Raw genomic sequence first — 23,952 nt, forward strand, 5'->3', positions numbered from 1 at the left:
CCAAAGACTAGCAGCAATTGTTGGACCTATCCTCCATGAATCTGCCTAATCTCCTTTTAAAGCCAGTCAGGCAGAACTCAAACTTAGGGTAGTTAATATACTATTCTTTAAACACAGAAAATCTGTTTCTGATGCTTCATAGTAGTACATCAGCATATGGGACTGGGGTGTTTCTGGCTACAATCTTGATGTGATAATAATGCAGAGACACACACGCTGCTTGATTTGACTTGCTTATGAATACTTTTGCTTCTGGTTGTATTGGATAACTAGTTCTGTCTTCTTGATTTCTTCTCATCTTTCTTATCTCTCTGTTTTCTTTCTGGATTTCAGGAGGAACAGATCACCCCAACTCGAGGCAGGTCCAAGAAGGAAAAGCCAGAGGTAACCCGCGAATCATTGAGAGATAAAAAGGGCACAGCCCGTGGCAGAAAGGGCGCTCAGCCGAGCCCTGGCACATTGACACCTCTGTCTGAGCTAGATCAAGCCGGCCTAGCTGCGGAGCCATCTGCTGAGAAGCTCCTCAGGTGAGATCGCAGGGAAGAGCCCCTGGGTCATTTGCACTGGCTGCAGAAGGAGGGCCTTGTAGTGCACCTAGGAGCAGAGGTGGCCTATTGACTAGCCTTCAACTAAGGCCCCAGAGGGTGGAGGGGTGCCAGGGACACCAAAAGTGGGCAGCCCTGTGGTGTCCTTGACCCCAGTGCTACTTCCCAGGTTGCCAGGCTGGCCAGATGGCAGCCTGGCATGTGCATGGCCAGCTGGCTAGAGGAGCCAAGATCCCTTGGGCCAGCCCTGCCTAGAAGCAGTCAAGATACACTTGCATGAGTGGCTGGTCAGGCATAAAATGCTCCTTGAAACAAAGATTGTACTGGATCAGGCACGTGTTATAAGAATCTTCTTCAACCCATATGAAGTGAGCAATGCATGTTGCTGCTTTGGTGGAGTGATTGTGGTAACTAAACACAGGCACACAAAAACATGAACATCCCAAATGTTTTGAAATTAATTCTCTGTGCTTCTCATTCCACAGGCTAACCACCTTCCGTTGGACCATCCCGGCCAATGGGGAGGTTTCCATGCGCCTCCATTTCTCTTCCACAAAAGTAGGACTGTTTGATCAAGTCTTCAACTTTGAAATCCAGGGAACACGGAGGCAGTACCAAGTTTACTGCAGGGGTATCTGCACATATCCAACCATTTCCCAAGACCCCAGGTAAGTGCAAGAAGAGACAATGCAGAACTGCATGAGCCTTCTGGTTCAGGATTCATAGCCAGTCTAAGGACTTGTGCTTGCATCACATTTTCATAAAGAGAAGTCTGCTTATAATATGCAGAAGTCTGTTCCCCAAATGCATAGCATTGAACAGACAGAGTACATAGGGGATTGCTCCAAGCATCTAGTCCTGCCTTCATACTAAAGAGAGTGTATTTTAAAAAATTGTTTTCAGTCTAAGTATTTTTTCTCTTTTCATGGATGCTGTAAGTTGTTTGGGAAGGGAAAGGAAGAAAGAAATCTGTAACGAGTACTCAAAAGTTTATGGGCAGCCCAATTCTGAGATCCGCAACATAGCCCATTCCCTCGGGGAGCCCACTGACAGAGTGGCCGGGGAGATGGGCACAGGGAACATGCAGCAGACGCCAAGCAGGAGAGAACTAATGTGGGCGGTGCTAGTCGGCTTCCAAAGGGGAGAAGTTATGCCAGGCGGGGACAGAGCATAATCCCAAAGGGGACGGAGCATAAGCGGGCAGGAAAGACAAGCTGTCGCCATGGTGATCCCGCCCGTGTGTAGGCTATTGGCTCACTACCAAGGTGGAGTGGGGGGGGAGGGAGAGAAGGGGCAGCGCAGGACCACAGGACTGGCAAGTCCATTGCATGTGACCGGGAGGGGAGGCAGAAAGCCTGCACCTGGCAACCCTCCGCACCCTCCCACTGTCAAAGACTCATGCCAATGGCAGGTAGACAGGCAGAGGCATGTGCCTCCCTGGCTAGCCACAAACAGGCAAAGTGCAGGAAATACAAAGTGCAGAAGTCCACTTCCAAAGACAGCAGCTGGAATGTGTGTATGGGGGTGTGTGGTTGGAGCGCCGCACACGGAAGCCCCTGTGTTGGATTCCCACCTGCAAAACAGACAGAGATCAAGAGCACCTACAGGGATGGCAGCTGGAGCAGGAGGCTGCATTTCAGCCGGGGGCTCTCTTAAAGGGACAGTCTCTGACCCACCTCCCCACAGGCATCGGATCAACTACCAGACCTCCCCCCCCCAGCTACCCTGCCATGGGTGGGAACACGACAGAGGACAGACCATGGGAAGGGGGCCGACAGCAGCATGGGGGAGGGGGCCCAGCAACTGCCCCCTGCCTGAACCCTCTGCCTGGTTCAAATGCCAGAGACGCTTGCACAGCACCCAGCCTCGAGCGAGGGGAGAAGGAGGAAAGTGGGGGTGCACAGTTTCACTTACCCAGCCACGGGCGACCGTCCTCATATGCGGAGCCTCCAGAGGCCGGGTACCTGTTGAGATCTGGAAACAAAAGCAGTTCTCCTCCTCACATGTCAAAGATACTATCTAAGTGGCCTTGCTGTGCAGTGTCCATCACCAAAGTGCCCTGGCCCTCTAAGTCCGTGCGTCAGGGAGCTCCCCAGTAGAGTTCGATGCCACACGCCCTTCCCTACTTAAGCGGCAGGTTTGGTGGGGGTGGTGGCTGTGATTGGGTGCTGCAGAGGGGGCTCGTCCCACCAAGGGCCTGCGGGGGGTTGGTGTGCCATTTAGTCAGTTCCCAAAGGGGTTTCGAGGCTACACTGGGAGCGGCAGCACTGTTTTCAGGCTCCATGGGTCTCTGTGGGATACACCAGCATTTTCATTGTGCCTCTTGTGGGGGGCATTCCCAGGCTGAAAGGAAACCAACTAATGGTGGCCATGCCCCTGGGACTGCCCTGTTGTATGCTGGAGTAGCGGCATGTGCCCCAGTTCCGTTGCTGCCTGGGCATGGCGCTGCTCCGCTAGCAGCCATGGGTGGGTGTGCACTGAGGTGGGTGTAGAACAATGCAACTCCCATTTACGCTGACGGGGAGGGAGTTAGAGCCCGCAAGTCCCATTTCCGCCCGTGTAGCAGTTAGTTGGCTTCCCCACACTTTCAGCACCCCCCCTTAGGATTGTGCTCTTAGTGTCAAAAATATGTTCTTTTTTTTTCAGGGGTACCATTTGTTACTCTAAAACAAACTCCTGGAAGAAGATTTTCTGAATGCTCTTAGTTTCCTTAATGAAGTACAAAGCTGTTTTTTCTAGGGCTAGTTGTTGAAATAACCCTGCATTCAGGCAAACAATGAAATTTGTCCCTGACCAGGGGAATATAATGCCATTTCCTTACACCTTTAGCATGAATGCTTTAATAACAGGGGTGTGCATTCGGATCTACATGATCTGAAAATATACTGGGAAAATATAGCTGAAAATATACACTTATCAGTATTTTTTTCTGTATATTTCGGAATCCCAAAGGTATCCAGAATTTTTCAGGAGAAATGAAAAAATCCTGGATATATTTGAGAATTACTGGCAAACCCTGAATAACAGCTGAGTGGCTGCAGGAGATTGCAGGAGGTTGTTTTTTAGGATTTCTTCTGCAGTCCCTTTAAAGAGGGGGTGTTTAAAGGAACTGCAGAAGACAGCCTGCAAAACAGCTGAAGGTGTGGGGGAGAACTCTCCCCATCAGCTAGCTCTGGCTCTTTTGTGTAGACCAGTTTAAAGAGACTGCCCAAGATTTCCCACAAAGCAGTTGAGCCTGTAGGGAGATTCTCCCTGCTGACTCAGTTTGGGCTCTTTGGGCGGTCTAGTTTAAAGGGACTGCCCAAGAGACCCCGAGCTGAGCCCATGGGGAGAGCCTCCCCATGGGCTCAGCTGCTTTGTGGGCTCTCTTGAACAATCTCCCTGCTTTCTTGGGCACTCCCTTTCAACTGGACTGTTCAAGAGAACCCCAGCTGAGCTGCCTGTCAGCTGTTTTTGCAGCTTTTCTACTGCTTCCCCCCCACCTCGGTTTTTTCCCCCTTCTCTAATCTATTGAAGCCAAAACATTTGGGTTTCCCAAAAAGTGCTGGATCTGAATATATAGGATAGAATATGTCTAGATAGGCATATATATGGTAAAATATGGGAATTCTGTCCGTAATTCATAATCTGTAGGGCTGTACATATGGACCTTTTTCACATGTAGGTGTTATCCTTGAAACAGCATCTGAATTTCCTTCAGAGTCCTTGTTTTATTGAACTCTGTCTGTTGTTTCTCTACTGATGCCACTATTTTCTCCAAACCAGGATAGTGTTCCCCCATCGTAAAAAGAGTATCAAACCTGATGAGATTGTCATCAAAAAATACATCATGAGTACGAGTGTGTTTCACTTTGGCCCCTTGCTCTGTGGGAAGTCAAGAGACAAGTAAGTCCCTGGACCTCCTTCTCCTTATTCAACATATAAGAACAAAACAAACACAGGCAAACCTGCTATAAATCCTGCTATAAAAGATCCACAGGTTTACACAATGTTCTGTAATATTAAGATGTAGAGGCCCTCTGACTAACTGCTTATTTATTGATTATCAGAATTGGCTGTGTATTTCCACATGTTCTAGAAACTTGAAATTTAGTGTTGAACTATGTTCAGAAGCAACAAAATTTGGGTTGGAAAATGGTATTTTAGAGGGCCTGAAGTGTTTCCTGAAAGACCCTCAAAATCTGCTTTAGATATGCTCCTCAGCCCTAATAAGCAAAGACTTTGGATGCTGTTTTCTCTCCTTGTGCTGAGAAGTTCATTGTTGCTTGGGTTAGTTCCCATCTTTCCAGACTGCTAAATAAGGCAAAACTACTTTGCTCAGAAGGACAGAATGTCGTCGGCTAAAGCTGTTGGTTGTCATGGGTGCTGGGGACCCTGTAGAGGAAGTTGAGCCTGCAGCAGAAACTGTGCCCCTGCCACCTGCACCAGTGCCCCTGCCTCCTGCTGGAGAAGATCCCAGCCCCCCTGCCTCGCCCTCTCGGGTGGCGCGTGTGCGTGACCGCCTCCGTCAGGACCTCAGGGATCGGAGGAGGGCGGCACGCTCACAAGCAAGACGCTCCCTGAGCCCTGAGTTTTGAGAGGATTCTGGCCCTTCTAAGAGCAAGGATGCTTGAGTTGCAACAGGATCCTGGCTGCCTCTCTGAGCCAGCAATTAGCCCAAATGGGCAACAGCCAGCAGAGGGCTATATAGCTGTAGGCTTTGGGAGGAGGCTTTGTGGAAGCAACTAGTCATCTACCTGACGTCCTAGCATCCACTTCGGCTTTTGACTTTGGACCTCCTGACCTTGGCTTGACTTCTGGACCCCCTGACTACGGCTTCTGAACCTCTGACCTACGATACCTGGACAACGATTTGGCTTTGGCACCTTGGACACTCTTGCTCACCGGTTACAGACCTTGGACTGCCCCTGGACTTTGCCTGGCCTGGCCCCAGCTCGTGACATTGGTCATCTCTCTGTTCAGGCATAGGCAGGCAGGCTTTTACCCCAGGCTCTACAAAATAAATCAAAATGGCATTAAAAACAATTCCAAAATCAAGAGTGAACAAGGAGAGCGGTACAGTCTGTTCTTGCCAACCACAGCAGGAACCACCATAACAGCTCACACTAACAAAACTTAAAGGGAACACTGACCCCTAGTTAATAATAATTGTGCTCTTCAATACTGTCATTAATTTAAAATGGGTCCCCAACCCCCGGTCCATGGACCAGTACCAGTCCGTGGCCTGTTAGCAACCGGGCCGTGAGTTGTATAATTATTTCATTATATATTACAATGTAGTAATAATAATAATAAGACGACGACATTGGATTTATATCCTGCCCTCCACTCTGAATCTGAGTGGCTCACAATCTCCTTTATCTTCCACCCCCACAACAGACACCCTGTGAGCTGGGTGGGGCTGAGAGAGCTCTGACAGCAGCTGCCCTTTCAAGGACAATTCCTGTGATAGCTATGGCTGACCCAAGGCCATTCCAGCAGCTGCAAGTGGAGGAGTGGGGAATCAAACCCGGTTCCCCCAGATAAGAGTCCGCACACTTAACCACCACATTTATTTATTAGTATTATTTATTATTTATTACATTAAATTTCTATTCCACCCTCTCCGCAAGCGGACTCAGGATGGCTCACAACATTCATTTACACAATTAAAATCAATAAAACATCATTACAATTATTTTTTTTTAAAAGCTATTACATGGTGCTGTATCATTACTATATTGGCGGCACATTTCTGGCTGCATAGTGCAGGCAGGAACACTCTCCTTCTCTTTCTTTCTAGTAAACTTACAAACTTCCCTTTGGCTGTCCCTTGCTTGCCTCCTCATCTTTACAGGTACAAGGCAAACCGATCCCCCAATCACTTTGAAAGAATAACCATCCTCAACATATCTCCTTTGGAATGTGAAATAAATTTCTGCTTCCAGCATGATTTCAAGGCAGTTACTTATCTCTTGGATCCGCCCACCATGACACTTAAGCCTAATGAACAACAGGTAATAGCAGAAAGGGGAGTAGGGGGGAAGTCACCATCTCTCTAAAGCACACTACATTTTAAAGAGCTTACTACCTGAATGCATTTTCTTTTCTCTTCTCAGAAATTGACGGTATGGGCCTATCCAACAGGCAGTGGTGTATTTGAAGATAGCATTGTCTGCTGCATTAAAGAAAACCCGGAGCCTGTAACCTTCCGGATCTCCAGCCAAGGAGTTCGCCCAGAGCTCGAGCTGGACCGCAAACAACTCCATTTTGAAAAGCTTCTGTTACACAGGTCAGGTCTCTGTGGAAAGTGCCATTTGTTTTGCTCACATTGGTTCATTATTTTTAATAGGGAAAAAAGAAAGGGGGAAAACTCAAAATCGAGTATCTGAGTGAGTTTCCTGCGTTGTGCCGTGGGTTGGACTAGATGACCCTGGAGGTCCCTTCCAACTCTATCATTCTATGATTCTATAAGTAAAATAAAATAAAAAGGTATATATAAAATAGAGAAAAATATAACAACAGTTGTGGCAGATCTACACATAAGTTTCTGTAAATGGTTTCCAAATATCTAAAAACAACTCCACGTGCAGTTGTCATTTATATGCCATATGTTCAGATATTGATAAAGTTCTAAGGTCCGTAATCAAGTGATTTACATGTATTCATTCAGTAGATTTATATTCTGCCCTTTCCCATAGGAGGGCTCAGGGCAGATTACAGACATGAATAGATAACAATTAAAACCCAGCAATAAAATAATAATAAAACAATATCAAAACAGAAACAAGAAGATAAGTTACAGCATAGGTGGTGCGGGCACATTTTACAGATTAAAACATATATATTGGCCCGGGATATAATATACTAGAGGTGAGCATTTATCTCTCCAGTGCTGTAATATGAATCTTTTAGCTGTAATAGGGGCACTGAGTGTCCATTTTCATTTACCATAAGTTAGCCTCCAAGAGACAGGCAGATAGTTGAAAAGTGCATAAGCATCCTCAATAATCAATTAACATTTTAATACAAAATTGACACGAGCAGTATACTTCCCAGAAGTATTGAATGGCTGGATGCTCCCAAAGCAAATGCTCAAGGGATGCATCCTGTGAGTTACACCAACAGAAAGTTTACTCAGTCCTTTGCTAAATAGTCTCTGTGGTATCCAGTATATCCTAAACATAATTTTTTGCTAAATAAGTCACAAGATCCATAGAGAGAGCTGGTATAAAGGCAATATCTCATTGCTTTTGCAAAACAGGGGGATCTAGCTCCCTATTCAATTCATTTCTGAGACTCTACATATCACATTTATTAATTAGTAGAAAAGAGCAAGAGTCCAGCAACACCTTAAAAGACTAGTAACACTTGTGTCAGGATATGGAATCACTGATAACTTCTTCAGATACCTTGATCTTGATCTGTATTTATTAAGCAACGTCAAATATTTATAGACGCATATTGCAGGTTTTATTTTCTGCATCAATTCAATTAGAGTTTTCAGGCGCAAAGGGGACTCTGAGACAATGCTGCAATGCCATTTTAGTTATCAACAGATGTTGGAATTGCAAATATTGCCATTCAGCTAAAGTTGATAAGTCATATCCAGACCTCAGCTGAGAAAATGACATCCTAGTTTATCAACTGGCCCAATGTGAAAATCCCTGTATTGGTTCAAGTTTCCATAAACAAAGATTTCTTCCCAATTTTTAGGTCTGAATTAGCCCATATCGTTAATTTCACATGTGAAAATAGATCAAATTGATATTGTCATGACATGCACCATTACTGCAGAGGAATGGAATCCACTGTAGCCTAAGTTGATCCTAATGCATTACACTTAGAGAGAGGCACCAGACAAGAGGTCTCCAAGAAAGCCCAAGATAGATAGTTCAACTGCAAGGAGTGATCCCAATAATTAGAAGAAGCTAATAAACCTGCCTGATGTAACAAGTATTTTGTGACTAAGGTTAACTGGGGTTCCTTCTCCACTGTAGTTATCTGGAAGGACTTTTGCATGAAGCTGGTTCTTCAGTATATCACCAGTAGCCACACTCTCAGACATAGCAACGCTCCAGTGGACTGCCCAGAATGAAAAGCAGGATAATGCTGCTATAGCAGATTCCCAGCATGAGTCATACAGACTTTGGTCTTTAGAAAACACAACTTCTGGGGCTTCTTTTTGTTTCTTCAGGAAGGAAAGCAAGTCTCTCTTCTTCAAAAACAACACGCCACTACCTGTTGCATGGCGGATCAGTGGCCTGGAGAACATTGGTGAGGACTTCACTGTGTCAGATGATATGGGCGTTGTTGAGGCCTTCTCTGAGTACTGTATGCAGCTGTACTTTAAGGCTTCCAAGGCTCTCAACATTAAGAAGGCCATTCGTCTGGAGGTGAGAACTCAGTACAAGCTAAATGGCCAGTCCTACTGATTACAGGTTCAAGCAGAACATTAGGAAGAGTTAGAAAGCTGCTTAATAAAGAGGTACTAAAGAATCCTGTGATGTTCTTGGGGAATATTCTGCAGATCAGATATCTAGTGATAGCAGTCTAGTAGCATGAGTCCCCTGAGTTTATCTATGAAGCATTTTTACACACTTTAAACTCTGCTTACTGAGTTTGGCCCCTGAACATGTAACCTCCCCGTATGACTTTCAGTATGAAAATATGCAGAGCAAAGAAATGCCCTTTCTTCACCTCTGAGCATCTTTGGCTTCTAAAGAAGCAGTAACAGACAATCCATTTAGCTTTTTAAAAAAAGTTCTCCATCACTCCAGCTAGGGGTTGAAATGTGCTCAGGTTCTACAAATGGACACATGAAGCTGCCTTATACTGAATGTGCAACCAAAATTAACCAACACACTGTTAGCTGTAATAGCACCCAAGAAGGATGTAAATAAAGAACAATTTTCATTAATGTCTATAATGTCTGGATCTTATTATATTTGTACACAATGCTCCACTTAACATGGAGCATTAAAGCAACAGGCAGAGTACATGAAAGTCTAATGGAAAAATAAATTAATTAACATTATAGTTCACACTCATCAGTTCTCAAATGGAATCCATCAAGTCCATAAGAAGTCCTGCTTGAAGTTCTAGTCCACATGAGGATTCTAGATAATCCCCTGTTCCAATAAACAATGTTTTACTCTATGCTCTATGTAAAGCCACGAGGAATTTGACAAAAACCAAATATAATGCATCTTACCCCCAAATAATGATAGCATGTGCCAAATTATGCCGTCATATGTGGTTTTTATGTCCACCCTATATATTTTTGTAGGTCCAATTAATTAGCTGTATAATAAAGTCTGTAAAATACAAATCAATTATTCTGGTATTTTTTAGTATTTTCTTTAAAAGGATTTTCTTTAAAATATCCAGCAATATTTTGTTACTTCCATCAACCCCATATTATTTAAACTAAAATGTAACTTACGCAAGTTTTCAAGTAATTATTTTAGAGGAGGCACTCAAGCCCCTTAAGGCACATGTGTATGACAAAGTAGCCTTGCAAAGAACATCCTCACCATCTAGTGGCTTATATAGGTCATAGCAGCTTAGAGTTACAGAAAACTCAGGAACAATATTATACTGAATGTAACCATTGGACCATTGAGGTCAGTATTGTCTACTCAGACCATACTGAGGCTGGCTGGAGAACAATATTGTTTACTCAGCAGCTCTCTAGCACCTTAGGGGGCAGTCTTTCACATCACCTGCCACCTGAGCCTGTTAACTGGAGATGCTGCGGATTGCACCTGGGAACTTCCATATGCCAAGTAGATGCTCTGCCAGTAAGCCACAGCGCGCCGCCCCCCCAGTTTCTGATGAATACAGCTATGGCAGAAAATGCTACTTCTGACTGGATTATAAAGTTTGGTCAACTAAGTAGACCAATTCTGTATTTCTAAGGCCATCCCCCCCCCCCCCCGCCCACACCTAGATTGCCTGTCTGTTGTCTGTAAGTTTAATTTCCTTTTCTCACTTACAGCAGAAGTCCCCATTCCCATTCCCCATGTGATCCTTTAACAAATGCTTCAGTGAATCCCACCTCTTTTATTTGTTAATTCTATCTGCCATTAGGAAATCCAAAATGTACACTGGAACAGCAACATTAAGACATGTAACAGATAAAAATAATCCCTGCAGTTTATATAAAGAAATGGTATTTTCATCTTTAAGTAGAAAAGAGTTGCCAGCCACCAGACAGTTATGATTGGCTATCAACATGTAGAGTTTATGTGCAGCTATAATCTGCATGTCAGCAAGAATGCATGAGTGCAGGAGGAGGAACTGGAAGGCGGTGGGTAAGGAGAACTGATAGGAAGAATGCTGGCTTAGCAAAGCCTGGCCTCCGGACGGCTCAGAAGTGAAGGTTGCTTGCTGCTGTTGCAGGTTTCAGATACAGAAAACGTCCTGGGAATTGTCCAGATTGAAACCATACAAATCATTGCTGAAGCCTATGACGTTGCTTTGGACATCAGCTTCCCCAAAGGTGGGTAGATGCCTCCAAGCCAAGAGCATTCTCCTCGTGCTCTGCAAGCAGTTGGTCAGTTACTAGGAAAAAGTCTAAGAGTAGCCACATGCTGTGGAACTGCAGGAAGGTCATCAGCTCCCATAATTGCCATAATGTGTCATCACACATTCATTTCCTACAAATTAACTCTCTTCTTCTGATCCATTTGTCAGAGAGACACAGATCTTGTTTGGTACACATAGTAGAATAACAGTGATTCCCAACATGGTGCTTGTGGGAACTATGGCACCTGCCAATGTGTTTTGCATTACCTGCTTCCTTCATCCCTAAAGCATCTTTTCCTCAGAGGGAAATGCATTTAAAGGAATTTAAAGTTAAAGTTGCTTTCTTTCCACCTCTCCCTCCTGCCTCCAATCTTCCTTCCTAGATTTCTTTCTAACAAGTAGAAGACAAATGATAAGCAGAAGCAGGCTTTTTCCAGTTGTATAGCATTAATATTACAGTTTATTCTAGTTGTTAGTCCTATTATAACTAGGCTTCCCATCTCAGTTTGGTGTAGTGGTTAAGTGTGTGGACTCTTACCTGAGAGAACCATGTTTGATTCCCCACTCGCACCTGCTGGAATGGCCTTGGGCCAGCCATAGGTCTTGCAGAGATGTCCTTGAAATGGCAGCTGCTGAGAGAGCCCTATCACCCCCACTGACCTCACAGGGTGTCTGTTGTGAGGGGAGAAGACATAGGGGATTATAAGCCGCTCTGAGTCTCTGATTCAGAGAGAAGGCGACGTATAAATCTGCAGTCTTCTTCTTCCGTCTTGCAGCTCTCAGACATCTGATGTTCATGTCTTGTGGCTCTCAAACATCTGATGTTTCTTCTATGTGGCTATTACATTAAGTGGCATACAGCAAAGCGTGACAAACTGGTGGGAGGGCAGTCAGTAGGGATAGGGAAGGGGGCTGTGACACTGTGGCATTATGTCACTTCCAGTAAAAAACAGCAAATGACATAGGAATCTCTCAAACCACAATGTTTCTGGAGATTCCTAGAGCTACCCTATGTCACATCTTTTTTAACAGAAGTGACATGACACAACAGTGGCGTCACAGTTTTTAAAAAAAATTCTTCCCCTGCTGCTGCTCAGAGATCCCCTTGCCATAGCTGGGAGATTGCTCTAGGTGTATATAAATCTTCAGGCATCCAGGATTGGGAGCAGGTCCTCTGTAACTTTTCCCTCAGCCAGATCTTTCCTCCATCTCTCCTTCTGTCATTCTCTTTCCTTACCTGATTTGTCCCAGTTAATGTTCTGCTTTTTGCTTTCAAAATGTCCTGAAAGGGGAAGTTTCCTTTAAAGGGTACTATGAATCTGATTAAAACTAAAGGCCCAGTCACAAATAATAAGCTTCAAGGGTGGACATGCAGAACTTCTGGGCAGGCCTACCCCCAGACACCTGCACTGCTTGAAATGTGCCCCACAATCCCTTACAATGTCATAGAGAATTCTAAGGCCCACCTATTGGGTTATGCTTGGTTGTTTCCTTAGCACACCTGCAAGTATTACTTCCCCAAGCCACTGCTTGTGTTGCTTATACAGACAGCCCTAACACTGCTAAGGAGGAGTGCAAATGAAAACCAGAGCACTGCTGACTCACCTTGCTCTGTTCCTGGACCCTGCAGGTACTGATGGCAGCTTGGAGTTTGGGTTTGTGAGAGTCATGGATGAATCTAAGCAGATATTATCCTTGAAGAACAAAGGCAAATATGAGATTGGTTACAGGTAAATCCCACTTGCTGTGCTTAGTCATTTGCTTCCTTGCTTTAACATGGACTGATGGTCAAAAGTGCTTATTGTTTCATCCTTTCTTTGAGATAAGACAAGAGAGGCAGAACTAGTAGTATGTAGGCCTTTTGCTAGGCATCATGGCTGCTCTCCAACGTTTGAAGTCAGTATTTTTTAACATTAACTTTTGCCAAAATGTGCGCTGTTCTGCAAAAACCAGCCTAAGAAGAGAGCAAGGTTGAGTAGCATTCCTTCAAAATGTTATTTCAAAAGTCAGTGGAACTGTTATCATTTTATTATTTTTATTGTTACTAGTCTACCAGTGCCCAATTCAGCTCAGGACTGTGATACAGGGGGTGGAGAGCACCTTCCTTTCCACCTGTGTCTTTTCCCCAAGCTGAAATAGTTCCTGGTGGGGGAAGTTATTTGCCCCACTTCCAAACTGCGTGTGTAGCTTCTGAAGATGGCTAATTCAAAATCATATTGGGTAGTTTGGCTCACAGTAAGCAAGGAAGACTTAGAAAAACAGTCTTATCTGATCGCAATTGTCTGACTACACTATGTAAACATGCATTGTTGGACCCAAGGGGGGGAAAGCCACAGGGGCTGGAGATAATTGGGAGTGGGGAAAGTAGGCAGTAGGCCCCTCCTTCCCCCTTCCCACACCTGTCTCTCTAAATTCCTGTTCCCTGAAACAGCATGTCTGTGTTCAGAAGACATCAGAGCTCTGTTCCGTGTGGTGGTTTTCCCTGCAGCATAGATGTAGCTATTTGAAATGGCGGGGGCAGCCCTACATATTCCACCTTCCTTTAGGGTTTAAGATTTTTTTACTGTTCTTACCCCTCTTGGCTTTAGTGTCTACCATCCTCCTGGACTACTGACATTTTGTCCTTATGCTCTAGTTTTTCTGTGGAGTCCACAGAACATGGATTACCCAATCTGAGTGCACTGTTCTCCATCCAGCCGCAGAAAGGGAATTTGGGTGCCAACGACCGTCCTACTCAAGTACAGATAATTTTCCGCTCCAAGAAGGAAATAAAAGTCGAGGACAAGCCCATTCTGATATGCCAGGTAAGCAAGTGGCCAATAGTTGTTTTTAGAGATAGGCATAGGGATGCCAAAGTTCTGTACTGTATGTGTGCACGTATGTATACACACCACTGAGCTGTCCAGGCGTACTTGTTGACCTTGGCAAATTTCTTTGGCTGGGTGGAAGAGTTCAAAGAAGTCTGTACACAAACAGGAGGCTTATAACCTGCAGCCTTCCATGCTGACATAGAAAACCAGTAGCTTCTTGTGAGGTATAGATTCTGTATCACTACAGACAGGTTAGGGACCAAGTATTTGAGACTTTTAAAAAACTAGTTTTGTGTGTGCAGTAAGGGTTTTTTTTTAAAAAAATGTATATTGAAATTGTGTGATTCTGTTTGTATTTCCATGTGAGCAGGCCTCGGATTCAGCAGGAGTTCACAGGAGCACAGCTCCTGAACCTTTCTGAGGGTTCCCCCTCCTTCCCCCCACCTTGTCCATTGAATAGTAGGTGCAGCTGCATAACAATCCCTGGATGAGCTCCACCACCTATTTTTCTCTAAAGCGGCCCCTGCATGTGAGCATGCAGAGCTGAAACTCCTGACAGAGTGCCCTTTAATCATACCTTGTGGGCAATGTTCCCTCTAAGCTGCAGAGTCTTGTGAGCAAAAATTCTACTTTGTGAGCTACTGGCATTAAAGTTGTGAGCTACTGCATAAATTAGTGTGCTCTGGGGTTATCCTTCCTGAACTGACAAATTTGTGTGAGCTGGAGCCTAAAAATCTGTGAGCTAGCTCATGCTAACTCAGACGGAATACTGCTTGTGGATTGGAACAGTAGAAGCTTCTTGGTCAGGGCATTTCTGTCTCATCCACTTTTTTTGTACCTGTCAGGAAACAAAGACTGTTTCTGACCAGTGTGCTCCTCTGGAGATCTGGCTCGCTCAGTACCCTACAAGCTGGAAAGCTACTGGCACCAGGCCTCCTGACCTCAGCTTGTTCCTCCGTGCAGGCTTTGTTAGCCAAATGCAAAATCGGCAACTGAGGTGCTTGTTAATCAAGACAGCTTGCCCTGGTTATCTGTGTGGCTAGAAGGCAAAATAGCAGATAACCTAATAACCAAAGCAAGGCCAAGTTAAATTGTGATAGTTATTGCCCTAGGAGTGAATAAGTCATGAAGAACTTCAGCATTTGCAAAAAAATATTTTACTCCTTTTGTTTATTAAGTTTTAAGTGATTAACAACTATTCACTGCTCAAGATTGATGTATCATAGAGCTTTTATTGGATGAAAGGAAAGGAATAAGTCCATTGCAGGAAATCCAGTTATGACATGGTTTCCGGTCAGCATCCTGGGCTAGCTTTGGTAGGGGGGAAGTACAAAAAATGGTTGATGCTTGCTATGGCTAGTTTTGTTGCCCTCCACCAAACACTCCTTTTAGGAAAGAGAACCCTTTTATGCTAATAGAGGTCTCATCCATGCAAGTGTTGCTTTTTCTGAACAAGGTTCAGATTGTTTGGATCTATTAAAGCGTCCTCCAGTAGAGAGAAGCATATGAGAAAATTTCCTTGTATTTTTATGTAGAATCCAAAGTAAAGAGATACAAAGGCCTCGTCAGAGTGTTGCTTCTACTGGGAGATGTCTGACATACTGGCAAATGTCTTCTTTTATGACCTTAGAACATGCAAGAACTGATCCATCTGTTGGCTTCATCTGTCATCCTCTGTCTAGGTTATTGAGCCCAGTCTGTGTGAAGGAGGGGAGGTCATCGCTAGCATTCCAGTGAGACTGACGGTTCATTCATTGTTCACCAAATACAATATTTCCCCTCCTTCACTCATCAACTTTGGGCCTGTCATGCATGGTTCCCGGAAGAGCAGCAGCTTCACCATTGAGAACAAAGGTTGCCTTGAGTTTAAGTTTGGCATCAACAAGCAGATCCGAGACAATATCATCTCTCTGCGAAAAGGGTGAGAAAGCACTTACTCCGGGAATTCCAGATGGTCATTGTTAGGGAGAAGGGCCTCTTGGACAATGCTGGGTGGGGGTTCTATACTCAGATGCATTTGCAATTAGACAAGACATAGGAGATCTGCAATCAGGACTTATAAGTGCAAACAGCAGGTTCAGAATTGTAATTTAGACTGAGAAAACAGCACAAGGGACAACCTCACTCTGTACTGAGTCTGTGACCCAAATCTTATCCCAGCTTTGTATTACATCACTGCTTTACCTGCTTAAAGAAAGCATGGGAAATCCAGTTCTTGTTTACCAACTTCATGTCTGTAAAGGGATGAATAACAGTTCAAATACTAAATATTAGTATTTTCCATCAACAGTAATTGTCACAAGAATGTTTGCTTTCCCATGCATACACTTATGTGATCTAGGCCTGCCAACCCCCCGGTCCGGGCGGGGAATCTCCACATTGGCCGGCGGGGCAATCCTTTCCCTGCATCGCTGGCAGGATGATGTCACTCAGAAGTGACATCATCACAATGCTGGTGCCTGTGTGGGCCACTCTAGCCGTTTTCAGGAAAACTATATGGTTTTTCCTGGATTCTCTAGCCATTTGGGAGGTAAAACTCTATTGTACAATAGGTACCATAGAGTTTTAACCTCCCAAATGGCTAGAGCATCCAGGAAAACCATAGACTTTCCCCAGAAATCCCTAGAGTGGCCCTGCATGGGCACTGTCATTTTGATGACATTACTTCTGAGTGACATCATTTCATCACGCAGCGCACGCACAACTGTCCCCCACTGGGGGATGAAGAGGACTTGGCAACCCTAATGTGATCAGAGAAGAACAATATACGTAATCAATGCTGGGTTTTAAAAACTGCAGGGCATGATTCCAAGTCCAGATTTCTTTTCCAAATTGGTTGTTTCCATAGGAGTGCCTGCCCCTTTGAGGCTGTACAAGCACTAAACACCAGTCCTCGAGATAATAGTCTAAGAAGAATTAATAGGTAATAGAAAGAAAGTAGGCCTACTCCAGCAAAGCCTTCAGGCTCAGAGACTGGGAGCAAAAATGAGTTTGCTGCTTTAAACAAAAAGAAAAAAAAGATGTAGCTCAACCACACAGCAAAATCTAAACAAAAGAACAAGCTCTCTGATAAGGCACAGCTTTGTTGTGCAGAGTGTGGTTACTGTTTTGAATGAGTACTTACATAGTTCTGCCACAAAGTACTCATTCATCAAAGAAACTTTACAAATCTCCTACTAAATTTACTACTTCTAAGCCTACACAATATTTTTCTGTGCTTAACCTGGATTGGCCCAGGCTAACCCAACCTCATTAGATCTCGGAAGCTAAGCAGGATTGATCCTGGTTAGTATGTGAATGGAAGACCACCAAAGAAATCCATGGTTGCTACACAGAGGCAGGCAACGGCAAACAGCTTCAAGAGGGGATTGGGTAAGAATATGAAGCAGAGGTCCATCAGTGGCTGTTAGCCACAGCATATTGTTGGAACTCTCTGTCTGAGGCAGTGATGCTCTGTATTCTTGGTGCGTGTGGGGGGGGGGGAACAGTGGGAGGGCTTATGGACCTCCTGATGGCACTTTTTTTTTTTGGCCACTGTGTGACACAGAGTGTTGGACTGGGTGGGTCATTGACCTGATCCAACATGGCTTATCTTATGTTCTTTTGTTCACCCCTGAACATCTCTTACCTGGAAAACTCCCAAGTGTGCATAAGATAGCTGTGATTCTATGGTGCTTTCCACTACCCCCAAGTTTGGAAGACAGGAAGAGAACTGTATCTCTTATCCTCAGGGGTATCACAACTGATATCCAATGGATGCCTCTTCTTAAAAAAATATTTTTTCAACAGAAAAAGAGAGGGTACAGAAGGAAAAAAGGGGAAAGGAAAATTCATCAGTATTTTTCAAATTTTATGAATACTTACATACAACAAATAAAATCAAGTAAAACTGTTTTAGTAAAGATAGCTATCCAATGGATAACCATTTGTTGCACATGCAATAATCTCAAAATCGTTGGAGGCAATTGGAGAAAGCTGTGTCCAGATTCACACTTTCCAGCTTTGCATTACTAACAGAAGGAATAGAGACGTGCAGGGCTTTTTTTGTGGCAAAAATTCCTTTGCAATCCTTCAAGAGCTTACACGGCTCTTAGTACAGGGCCTACGGTAGATTCCAGGAGGATTGGCTACATCAGGGGTGTATGGCCTAATATGCAAAGGAGCTCCTGCTATAAAAAAAGCCCCGGCCCCATGGTGTATCATGGTTTCATTTGATTCCATAGAAGTCTAATAAATCCATCAATGATAAAGCCAAGTTTTTCTCAGCTTTTATGAACTGACCCAACCCTTCTAATGCACAACATCACTGTCTCTTGTTTTTCATCTCCAGTCTGCAATATGCATCCTAACATGAGTGAAGGAGTTAAAACTCTGGTAGGAATGTTTTTGGCTCCTGATTCATGGATTGGACTTTGAAAGCCTAGATACTCAACTTGTAATAAGAATTTCACCAATAAGACGTGCTGAAATTAATGCTCCACTTCTCCCCATTCCTGTTTGTAGCAAAGCCAGACATGGGGTCTAGTCAGCTCTTCTAATCATGGTGCGTTTCTTCTTCTTGTGCAGCACACCTTACATCAAAAGCTCTCGCTCTCGTGAAGGAGACATCAGACTGAATGCTCCACTGGGCAGACAGAGCAGGCGTTCTGAATCTCTGCAGAAGGACGTGAGCCTTGTAGCTCAGGTGGGGGAAGGCACCGTGGCCTCTGGACAGACGCTTTGGCCTCTTTTTTCTTATTATTTTTGCTCAACTCAGGGGCAGAGGTGATGATAACTAACTTGGATGTTCTCATCTGTCCTGGTTGCTTTGGCCTAAACACTGCCAGCCTTTGATCTTCTGGTTACACCCCAAATTGGGGGGGGGGGGTCCTTCTGGACTAGCTGTGTGTGTTCATACTGTTGCATGCTTCTATGGTGCTTTTGACCAGCTGATTCATAACACACTCTCTTTTTCTGTTTCTACCAAAATGCTACCTGTTATTTTATCTCTCTCCTATTCCCCCCACACTTTCTCTGTATGCATCTCTTTCTCATGCACACATAGACACAAACATCTGCCCTTTCCCTTCAGCTGGGGGACCAGGGTGTCACCTTCATTAGGTTTGGGCAGGTAAAAAATGTTCAAACACACAGATATTCCTAGCCTTCCAAGAAGTCATCTCCTAATCAGTAACACTCATCAGCTATTCTGGACTATTAGCGTAAGGGCCAATGGTATGTATGTATGCATGCATGCATTTATTTATTTGCATGCATTAATCAAGTAGAGAAAACCTACACAGAAATCTGACTCAGTTGTCCCAGTCAGACGGCAGCTCTTGGAAACTAAGTCCCTGAGCACCACAGGGGCCTTATTTGGATTAGGAACATGGCACAAGGACAAGAAGGACTTCAAACTTCTTCTCTGTACAGTTTTTCTGACACAGAGTGACCCTGGTGGTGCAGTTTACCATATTTGGAGTGCTGTATACGCTGTAGGCTGTATGCAGGGGGAACCCCAGCTTGACTCATGATAAAAATGTACGGCCTTGGGAAAGGAAGAGTCAGTGAGCAGTAGTTAAAACACATCCTCACACATTCTTTCTCTCACACTGTCTCACACACACAGAGCTATACCACTGTAAACAATAGCATGTCCATTATCGCATGCAAGTCATGCAGAGGAATACTGTCATGCAGAGCTGCACACAGGGGCTTTCATGTTCTGATGGACTCCTTCCCATTCCTTACTTAGAAGTGCTCAGGGAGGGGAGCAACAGGGGAGGGGCCTATTACTGATCCTTGTTCCCCATATTCTCCTGGGAACTTCTGCCTCAGATACTCTGCCTCCATCCAGAAAGAAACCCCTTTGCTTGTGGTTATGGCTACCGGAGATCATCTGGGGGTGCATGAGAAACAGGCTGCGGTCTCCTGAACAAATATGGTAAACTCATACACACATGGTGTATGTGTGTGAGGAGCAGTATAGGTCTGAGCTTCCTTAACCTCATCCAGGGCAGTGGATGCTGTTACTTCAGAGACTGAGAGGCTTGAGAAACTTGTGAGTGGCTTGCCAAACACAGCTTCTAAGCCATGTTGCAAACTTGCTTTCTGACAAGCTGTCACTTTAAGCTGCCCTTCTTGAGAGGTGCTGCAGCAGTCCACTGAAAGTCTCCCAGGGAGTCTCTGTTCCAGACACCTTGCTGTGGTAACCATGCCATATGGAAGCCTGAATGGGCTCTGTGGCAGATTCTCTGAGAGTATTCTCCTATTGGGCTCTCTTCTCAGGCACGCTTCTCCCTTGGCATCTTCTGTGTGTATCCTGGATTTGGCTCCATTCTTCCAGGCGCCCAACAGGTCATCAATGTGGATTGCATCGCAGATGCCATTGGGAAATCTGAGGAATACCTATCGATCGAGATCTCTGACAGAGACCCAGAAGACAACCCTAACGGCATTCTGTATACACTGATTGCAGAATCATGCGTCCCAGGTAAGGGGAGCCACAGAGCCATCACTGCTGGAAGAGTAAAACCCAGCAAATGGGGTTCGCTGCCAATCCCAGAGCCAGGAATGCTGACAGCCCTGCCCACTGGATTCCAGGCAAAGGTTCTATTTGCTCTCCCACCTTACCACGTAAGAGCCACACTATATAATGCCATTTATCCCAAGTGCTTTCAAGCATTTTCAAGTGCTCCCAACAACCACAGAGTAGCTGCAGAGAACTGCTTCTTAAAAAAGAGAGAGCCCAAATGAGCATGGAATAGCAACACAGGGAAAGGATGTGCTCCTGCCCCCCCACCCCCGCAACAGTTTTTTCATGCAAAAACCGTACCGGGGGTTGTAGTTATTTTGCCGATTTTGGTGCTCTATATTCCATCAAGTCTTGTTTGACCCGAAGGAGCTGACCACCAGAAGCTTGTCATGCAGTCTAGTCCTATGCACAATGTACCCTTTGGGGGGACACAGAGAATGAAAATGGAATCTGGCTGCAATCTGAAGTGGCAGACTTTAACGGTGCCTTCCTAAGTGGAGCTACACCCTTCCAAACTGGTTGAAATCAGTGAGATTAGAAGAGTTTAACTCTGCTTTGGAGGGCACTGTAAATCTTTCTTGCATTGGAAAGAGTATTAAAAATGAACATTATACCTAGAGTAATTTTTATAGTGGAGACCACAGTGGTCCCTTTCTCTCTTTCTACAAAATATGGCACTTTTTTCCTTTAATCCTTGTGGGTAAAAAAATATATCAAGAGTTATTGAAGCAGCTAGTCAAATATCTTATGTGTTAATTTTCCTAATGTTTTTGTGCATCACAATTTGTGACCTACTGAGAGAAGCTGACCAATCACACAACAGAGTTGAGCGGAGTTGTGTTAAATATTCACTGTCATCCTGTGCAGAACTGCATCTTTTAAGTCCATTGGTCAACAAGTTTATAAGAGTATAACTTTGATTAAGATGCCATTTTAAGTGTGTTACCAACCGTGGGTATGGTATAAATTTAAAAAATATACCCACACAGTAATTTACTCTCAGTCTTTTTGTATAATAATTAATTTCAACCATGGAACACACTATTATGGGCATCTGTCAGTATAACTAGATATGAAGATGCTGCTTTCATAATTAAGTAGTTGGGTTTTTTTAATTCATACTGGTCAGCCATTAAACACGGGAACACAGAGAAAATAGTTAAAGGGTATCATTTCCACATTCTTGTGTGTTGTTACTTCAGCAGAAGAGTTTCAAAAGGAGATTCCAGCCACTGTTGAGCTGAATGGAGTCCATAGGCAGCCTGAGTGGGGATTCGGGTTCACTGCAAAAAGCCACTGTCCCTTCTTGCAGGTTTACACATGCTATTCAAGTTCATCCTGCCAATTCAACATTAAAGTGATCCACCAAGACTCTAGATCGTTTACTTCTTTGAGAAGATTAATGTCTGGTTTCTTTTGCTTATTTTCCTTTTGGGCTTTTGCCATGACTCGATTTGATAATGAAATAATTAAAACAAAAGGTGGCTGTGAAGCGCAGTCCTGCCTTTGCTTCCCTGAGAGTAAGCCCCACTGGACAAAGTGGAACTTATTTCCCAGAACTGTACTGCAAGAAGCTATAGATTTCAAAAAAGCACACTTAACAGTGCTGAGGCTAAATTTCAGAGAAGGGTGAAGATGAATTCTTGTTCCCTGAGGAGTGGCAAAGGTGAGGCAGGGAAATGTGGTAGGACAGGGAGTTGGCAGCCCTATATTGGATGCCCTAGGCTGGCCCACTCAAGATCACAGGCTGCAGGCCATAGGCTAAGAGCCAAGAGCTCCTTGTCTCTTGTCCTATGGCTGATGCCAAAAGGCTCGTGCCTCTGCCTGCTCCCTGACTTAAATACCTATAACAGAAAGTCAAGTCAGGTGGAATCTCAACCCAGATCTTGTGCAGCTGTTTGAGATACTTCCAAGATTCCTTTCCCCTACTTTTACAAACTTACAAAATACATAGGCTATAGAAAAGGGGAAGTAAAGTGCATAAGCATGATAGTTCATATTTATGAAATAAACTTTAAGATGGAAGAATTATTGACTGTTTTCTTTTCATAAGAGAATGCCTAGAAACTTAAGAGTATATCAACTTAGAGTATATAGGGTCTAGGTGTATATATAAGGGGCTTCCAGAGAGCCAGTTTGGTGTAGTGGTTAAGTGTGTGGACTCTTATCTAGGTTTTATTCCCCACTCTCCCACTTGTAGCTGCTGGAATGGCCTTGGGTCAGCCATAGCTCTTGCAGAGTTGTCCTTGAAAGGGCAGCTTCTGTGAGAGCTCTCTCAGCCCCACCTACCTCGCAGGGTGTCTGTTGTGGGGGGGAAAAGATAAAGGAGATTGTAAACCACTCTGAGACTTTGATTCAGAGAGAAGGGTTGGGGTATAAATCTATGGTCTTCTTCTTCTTCCATAGGTCCACTAAAGTTATAGACCAGAGCTTTGTTCAAATAGTGTGGCTTCTCTTAACCCTTGGGTCTGGGTCAGAGAATGGGATCCCTCAGCACTCTTTCCTATCTTTCCCACAGGCTTTGTGACTGATGATTTCAGGTCTATATTTGAGGAGCATCAGATCTGCAACAGCAGCTGCCTCAACCAGGTGCTAAAGGGCACAGGTTGTGAAGGTGTCTTTGTGACAGATGAGAACAAATTTATCTTCAATAATGTCCTAGTTGGGCACCAGGCAGCAGCCCAGTTTAAGATCAGCAACCACGGCCGAGTCCCCTGTGATGTGCTTCTTGCCATCAAACCAATCTCCATCAAGGTATGTTTTTACATAACTGGCTTCATCTAATTTATGCTGTTCTCACTTAAATTATGAGATTTTGTTTAACCTAATAAAGCACCAAATAAGTCAGTAAGTAAAATAAGGATTTCATGAGGTCCAGCATAGATTAAGCAGAAATGCAGAGCAGGGTTTTGAAAGTTTGAAATTGTTTTCAGGGCTTTTTTTGTATTAGCCCGCACCCCTGACCTCACCACACACAGGGCTTTTTTGTAGGAAAAGCTGAGCAGGAACTTATTTGCATATTAGGCCACACTCCCTGATGCCGAGCCAGTCGGAACTGCATTCCTGTTCGTTCCTGCTCCAAAAAAACAAAAAGCCCTGGTTTTGCTGGTCATATGTGTTTAGAGCAAATGCATAATGTCTCTGTGCCCTCTACTGGTGCCATTTCCTGCAAAACTAAACAGAAGTCCAGCAGCACCTTAAAGCTTAACAATATTTATTCCAGTTTTCCTGAGCTTTCCTGAGTCAGAGCTCGCAGCCTCAGATACAAAGCTGTGTATCACAAGACAGGCTGATCAGGAAGAATTTTGTTCAGCTTTATGTCCTGCCTGGTATTTGAGAGATTCGGAAAGCTTTACATTTGTTTCCTTAGTCTGCCATTCGTGTCAGTGACATCTTTGAGGTCCACCCTTCACGGATGTCCATTGCTAGCCGTTCGCATGCCTTTGCAACTGTGACCTTCTTGCCACAAACGATGCAGACCTACCAGTGCATTTTTGAGGCTTCTCTTGATCCTGTGACCAGGTAATTCCACCATGGCTTACTGAGAGATCTCTTATCTAGGGTCTTTTCCATG

General features: G+C 44.3%; 1 protein-coding gene across 1 annotated transcript in view; it reads left to right on the top strand.

Annotated features, from left to right (window-relative positions):
- Nucleotides 1-23,952, top strand: part of HYDIN (HYDIN axonemal central pair apparatus protein) — a 234,138-nt gene that overhangs the window by 166,712 nt on the left and 43,474 nt on the right. Inside the window, 14 exon segments of the mRNA XM_060253816.1 lie at nt 334-527; nt 1,031-1,213; nt 4,311-4,430; nt 6,382-6,541; nt 6,644-6,816; nt 8,722-8,920; nt 10,929-11,028; nt 12,685-12,784; nt 13,690-13,858; nt 15,547-15,785; nt 18,431-18,548; nt 20,132-20,336; nt 22,897-23,132; nt 23,749-23,900. Coding sequence (XP_060109799.1) covers nt 334-527; nt 1,031-1,213; nt 4,311-4,430; nt 6,382-6,541; nt 6,644-6,816; nt 8,722-8,920; nt 10,929-11,028; nt 12,685-12,784; nt 13,690-13,858; nt 15,547-15,785; nt 18,431-18,548; nt 20,132-20,336; nt 22,897-23,132; nt 23,749-23,900 — 2,348 coding nt within the window.

The sequence above is a fragment of the Heteronotia binoei genome, chromosome 14 (assembly GCF_032191835.1).
Source record: "Heteronotia binoei isolate CCM8104 ecotype False Entrance Well chromosome 14, APGP_CSIRO_Hbin_v1, whole genome shotgun sequence".
NCBI lineage: Eukaryota > Metazoa > Chordata > Lepidosauria > Squamata > Gekkonidae > Heteronotia > Heteronotia binoei.